We start from the raw sequence: 6,042 nt of genomic DNA on the forward strand, positions 1-6,042 counted from the left end.
ATTAATGCACTCAGTTTTATGCTCTATGTAACGTGCTGCTGCAGTTTAAGGTACTGCAGGGTAGTTGTACAGAATATGTAATTTTGGATTAAAAAAACTATCTCTAAGTGAACGGAATCTGCTCAACAATTGTCCCTTTTTATGCAATCATTGGATTGTATTTAGAATGTATTAGCTTTCCATTTGACGAGAAGGACTCTTTTAAGTGGCCTTGGATATATGCCAAGTATTTGCAGCTCATGCTCCAGCTGCAAGGATCTTTTTCTGTGGTTTTCTGCATAATTATGCAGTCCCAATGCATAATTCTACTGGGAGCAAAGGTGGTGATGCGGTCATTGGCAATGCGAGGTTTTACCTTTTTTTGGTATGTTGTATAATTATGCAGGTTTTGTAAAGACTGGTGTATAATGCTACAGGGAGCACAGTGTATTTCAATTTAATAATAATAATAATTATTACAATAATAATAATTTATTTTTCTTTTGGAAGATGACTATGAATTAAGAACTTGTGGAAATGTCCATCTCGTACAGTGCAATGGGTTCAATTATCAAAGATCGTATGCGATTTTTGGCAGTGCTATCTGGGGCTCCAAGTCCATCTCCAAACTGGTAAAAGCAGTGAGAATTTCTTGCAAGGTTTATAGCTGTTTCTACGAAAGCTTTTGGGAAAGGAGACTGCGACACTCGATCTTTGTTCATCTTCTTCCACGTTTCATTAAGCAAACTAAAGATGTGTTTGTAAGCACCCTCTTCACTAGCACCACTTTCTCGCATGTAACATGGAATGGAGCTTGCTGCTTCCCCTCTCTCTAACTCTGCCTGCAAAATTACACCACAAGACCAATTACTTTTATGGTTTAGTCTATGTTGTTTTAATAATGTTAAACTGTCACAAAATTTACCTTTGATGTAACCAAATCATTGTAAAGTCGAAAAACAATGGAGATATTCTGTAAGAGGGAGTGGTAACTGTCCAAGGACTCAAGTGCCTCTTCTGTGATGCGGTGGTTTTGCAAGAAATAAACATGGGTGAGCATAACTATCCCAGAGTTTGAGATCCGTGCATTGTTGAGGTAATCGTTGAATCTTGGCATGTGCCTGTCACGACTCCATTTGGCTTCTTGTAGGAATGCTTTCAACATATCAGACCACTAATTCAAAAACAAAACTATACTCAATATGGCTCCAACATGTATGTATATTTGTGTGACATAATTTATGAATTAACATACTGCTTTGGTGAGATAGGGTAGAATATCTTGTCCTTGTTCTTTAAGTGCATCATAGGCAAATTCGTTGACAGTGTTGTACAGTGCCAGAAAACATATCTTCATGTAATCAGGGAGAACTTGAATGGCTTTAACATCCCAACTGAAACAATAGAAAACCTTTTTTTAATTGGTGCACTGGTTAATAATTTCAGAAGTTTTTAAAGTAAGTTAGTTACCTTTCTACAGCTGCTGTGAAAAGCTCTAATTCCTCTAAGGTGCCATACACATCATAAACGTCATCGATTGTAGTTATTAAGCAAGAAACTTTTGTTAAACCTTTGCGGAGATCACTCAACTGAGGCTCGAAGATCATTCCAACAGCCCAAAAGAAGCATTCCATTAATCTGTCTCGGCTGAAGCTTAACTTTGATGCCAGTCCCATTCCCTTCCACCACCTTCATCACAATTAATGTAATAAAGAAAATATTATTTCATTTTTCTTTCTATTTAACTAAATTAACTTGTGATAAAGTTTTATTTTTCTTTCTCCCCACTTCTGTGCACACGTCTTTCTCCTCAAAAATACAATAGTTGAAAATTTCTTTAATTACTTCCCCACCAGTTTCCTTTTGTTTGTCTTTCTCACATAATTAAAACATGTGGTTTGTCCTTTTTTTTTTTTCTTTCTCACGTAATAATTAAAACATACTGAAAGAACGCGTAATTGATTAAAGATATAGTGAAAGAATACATAATTGATTAAACACGTACACAGTGAAAGAATATGTAATTGATTAAAGACATAGTGAAAGAATAAAGAATATGTAATTGATTAAAGACATCGTGGCATTTAAAATATAAATAAAAATTAAAAATAATAATATATTTTACTGTAAAGTGAACGTGAATGTTATCTAAATGTGTCAATCTATTATTACTTATACTTCTTCATCGTCAACGTCACACTAATAGTATTTGATAGTTTAACATTCAATGATACACTAAAATAAATCATTAAATATAAATAATTTTAAATATTAAAAATATATGTAATTATATTAACTAATTAAATATTATTTTAGATAAAACAATATTAATATCTAAAGTAGTTTCTATTATTACTAAAAATTTATAAACTAGCTTTTTAAATTGGTATAAAATTAACTATCAAGATTTTATTTAACAATTATTTTAAATCTTAAAGTTGTAATTGATATCAATTTTAGAAATTATTTTATAATTTTTTTATTAATAATATAAATTACTTTAAATATTAATAATTTTCTTTAAATATATAATTTATAGTAACTAATTAATTTTTGTTTTTAAAATTAATTTTTATCTAATATTTTTTTTAATAACAGATAATTAACCACAATTTATTTGTGTAATAGATTTTGAATAAAATTTATTTAACATTCTAACAACAAAAATAATTATTCACCATTTCTTAGAATAAAATATTATATTATAATAAAATAATAATTCTAGACTTTTATTTGTTGAGTGATACGTTTATCGTTACAAAAAATTTCAGTCTCATTCTACAACTCATTTGATTACTTTTATATTAATAATTTATTTTATATTTTATTTAAATAACTTAATTTAATATATTCTTTTTTATAGTTATTATAAGGATGTCAAGTCAAAAACAGTGAAAGAATTTAGAAGTATTAACTTGTCAGTGTCCTCTCATTGTCCTGATAACCAATCAGTGTGTGACATGTGATAAAGTGAACATTTTATCTGAGTCTGATATTGTATCCAATTTTTACCCTTTAACTAAATACTGAAAGTAGGTTTTTTCAACGCAAACTGACCTTGAGACTTCTTGGAAATCATTTTGCAGGGTTGACTGCAGAATATTGAAATCAAGTTTTGCTGCTTCAAGCAGCACCCGGTTTGAGTCTCTTTTTTTAGCATAATGTTCAATATACCATCTGGCTTCCAGCCTTTGGGTTCTGTGATGCAGTGGAAGCTCCAATGCATGATTCACTTCTTCCAAAACCATGTTATTACTTCTACCTTCATTGAGTGCACTCCTAAGATGGAAGCTGGAGAAGGCCCTGGCATCATCCAGAATCTGTTCTCCTTCATAGCCAAGAAACGATGCCTCGTACAGACTCAACACTCCCTTCACATCACCCATAAGGCTTGCCTTGGATTCACCATTCTGCTCCTTGAACCTCTCAAATGTATCTGCATGATTAAAGAACAAATGAAGCCAATTTTGCACCAGCTTGCAGCTGCAAAGTACTGCTACATGGATAAGCCACCACCATGTAAATTGTACAAGTCACGAAGGCCACCATACGTTATTTAGAATTATACAAATAAAAAAGTTTTTTAATCTTTTTTGTTATAAATATTAATATTTATTATAGTTGTAGGTTACAGCAGAATGATAACTCATCTATTAATGATAGTTGTTCCTGTGGTTATTGGTTGAAAATATTATTGTAACCGTAATCTTCTTTTTTTACCTATGCCCTTGTTCTATATTCATTCAAAGACTCGTCGTATTTTAACATCTTTATTATTTTCTATAATTAGAGATATTATTATTTTATTCTAAATATCATTCATATTTATTATTATCGTTTATATGTAATATTTTATCATTAAACAAGAGTAATTAAATAGTTTTTTTTAGAAAAAACTAATGCTTCATTTGTTTATAATGAGAAAATATTATAATGTTGGTTATACCTGCACTGACATCATAGCCATATTCTCTCATAAGCCTGAAGCACAAAGCAGTTTCATGCAAGCTTCTGTGAACGATTGTGGCACTAAATCTTGCAGAAGAGTGAAACCTAAGAAGGGTTTCTCCTATCTCCTTGTCATAATGGTAACTCAGGCCCAAGCGTTTCACATCGTTAATGAGTTCAAGTTTGAGCCACATATCTGAATTTTCATCCTTTACCATTTTCCTCACTTCCTCTTGCAGCTGCTGGGCCCTGTCCTCATATCTTGTATCCTATAAACATTATACAAAGAACAAATCACGCAGGTGAGAGTAAGAAAAAGTCTAAATAGTTAAAAAAAAAAAAAGTTTACAATTGAGACACTCTATATAGTTATGATCCTTGGATTAATTACTGCGTATGAATGCTTCAAGGACTGCAGAAAGTCGTAACTCCAGAGGTTGGGTTGGTAGTTTGAAGATTTTCTTTCAGAAACGTTAACGTTGGTGGTGGTTGCGTTGCATCGAGGGAAGATTATTCTACGGTGGAGAAGATTAGGAGCTACTGGTTTCAGAGGTTTGGCAAAAGTTACATATGAAATAGAAGAGGAATTGAGCAACATGACATTGACAAGAGTCATACTTTCCAAGGCTAGCTTATGTTTTTTCAAAAGCCAATTTTAACAGTTTGTGCAACTTGCATTTGATGTTGGGGTGGTCACATTTGTGTGTGTTTATATAGCACTACAATGAACACTTTACTCACCACGTTTTATGTCTTTCTTTAATTGCAAATTGAGGTGACGTTTTCTCGTTACCTAGGATAATTATATATTTTTTTGTTTATATTATAATTTATTTTATTATTATTATTATTTATAATTATAATTATATGTTGTTATTAATAATATAATTAAATATTTTGGTTAGATAAATTTATGTAATATTTAATATGAAAGTAGATTCTTCGTAAAATACAAAGAAAATTAAAATTAAAATCGATGTTTAAATATATAAAAATTGATTCTACCTCTTGAATAACACATGAGTGTAAATCGATTCTTCATTAAATAACACATGAGTGAAAATCGATTATAATCGGTTCTTTTTTTTAATCGGTTCTTTTTCTTTGTTCATAATTGAGTACTTCGGCTTAGTTTGTTAATTTGAGTCTATATACTAATCAAACTAAAATTAACTATTTAAATATTATTATTATATTATTCTTGTGTTACAAAGCTCACCACAATTTTATGAAATTTCTAAAATATGTATTAGGAGTCTAATCACAATTTAATGGGATTTCAAAAAATTATGTTAGGATGATTATTGATTAAAAATTAATAATAAAATCTTTTTAGAAAACTGATAACAGATTAAAATTAACTTTTTATTAATCGATTCTTTTTATTTGTTCATAATTGAGTACTTCGACTTAGTTTGTTAATTTGAGTCTATATACGAATCAAACTAAAATTAACTATTTAAATATTATTATTATATTTTATTTATATAATATATATATATATATATGAATGAGAAAGAAAAATTTAATGTTGGAAGTGTGAAGTTTACAATATTAAAAGAAAATAATATTTTAATATTTATATTTTGAATTTTTGAATTTTATGTAAAATATATTTATTTAAATACGTCATATTATATTGTAATATAAATATAATTTATTGTTTAGCCGAAGAGTCGTATGGGATGGTCGGGGTTTCCAAGTTAATGCTTGATAGCTGGCACCATTAAATGTGTAGCAAAGATGTGACGTTTGGCAGAGCCGTCGTCTTGGCGTGTACTATTTCATCTGATGGTTTCAACGGTGGGGGTTTTGTGTCGATTCGAATACCGAATGAGTCTAGTCGTTGGATTATATTAGATCCAATGGTGCTGAACGTTTGATGGGATATTTCTTCTCTCACCTCACTACCTATAAATAGCGCTTCATTTGCGTAGAGTCCTCTCATAGCGTAGATTCATATGCACCGCATGACTTTTTCTTCGTGTATAGCACATTCTTTTCCCACTTGCACATAACTTTTCCCTTCGATGACTATACTATGAGAGTCCTTCAGATTCTCAATGTTGCCCCCACCCAACTGCACCCTAATTCTAGGGCAATTTTGCAAGCCTT

The 6,042-nt window shown here is 30.6% G+C and overlaps 1 protein-coding gene across 1 annotated transcript; it reads right to left on the minus strand.

Moving 5' to 3' along the window:
• Nucleotides 1-337: 337 nt before the first annotated feature.
• Nucleotides 338-4,613, minus strand: LOC137832804 (tricyclene synthase EBOS, chloroplastic). Its single transcript, XM_068641157.2, has 7 exons — nt 4,319-4,613; nt 3,926-4,196; nt 3,037-3,415; nt 1,450-1,668; nt 1,235-1,373; nt 905-1,153; nt 338-821 (listed from the first exon to the last, which is right to left on the minus strand). Exons 1-7 carry the CDS (start codon nt 4,541-4,543, stop codon nt 501-503), a joined length of 1,803 nt encoding a protein of 600 aa, XP_068497258.1. The 5' UTR covers nt 4,544-4,613; the 3' UTR covers nt 338-500.
• Nucleotides 4,614-6,042: the final 1,429 nt, after the last annotated feature.

This window comes from Phaseolus vulgaris, chromosome 11 (assembly GCF_051622355.1).
Source record: "Phaseolus vulgaris cultivar YP4 chromosome 11, ASM5162235v1, whole genome shotgun sequence".
Taxonomy (NCBI): domain Eukaryota; kingdom Viridiplantae; phylum Streptophyta; class Magnoliopsida; order Fabales; family Fabaceae; genus Phaseolus; species Phaseolus vulgaris.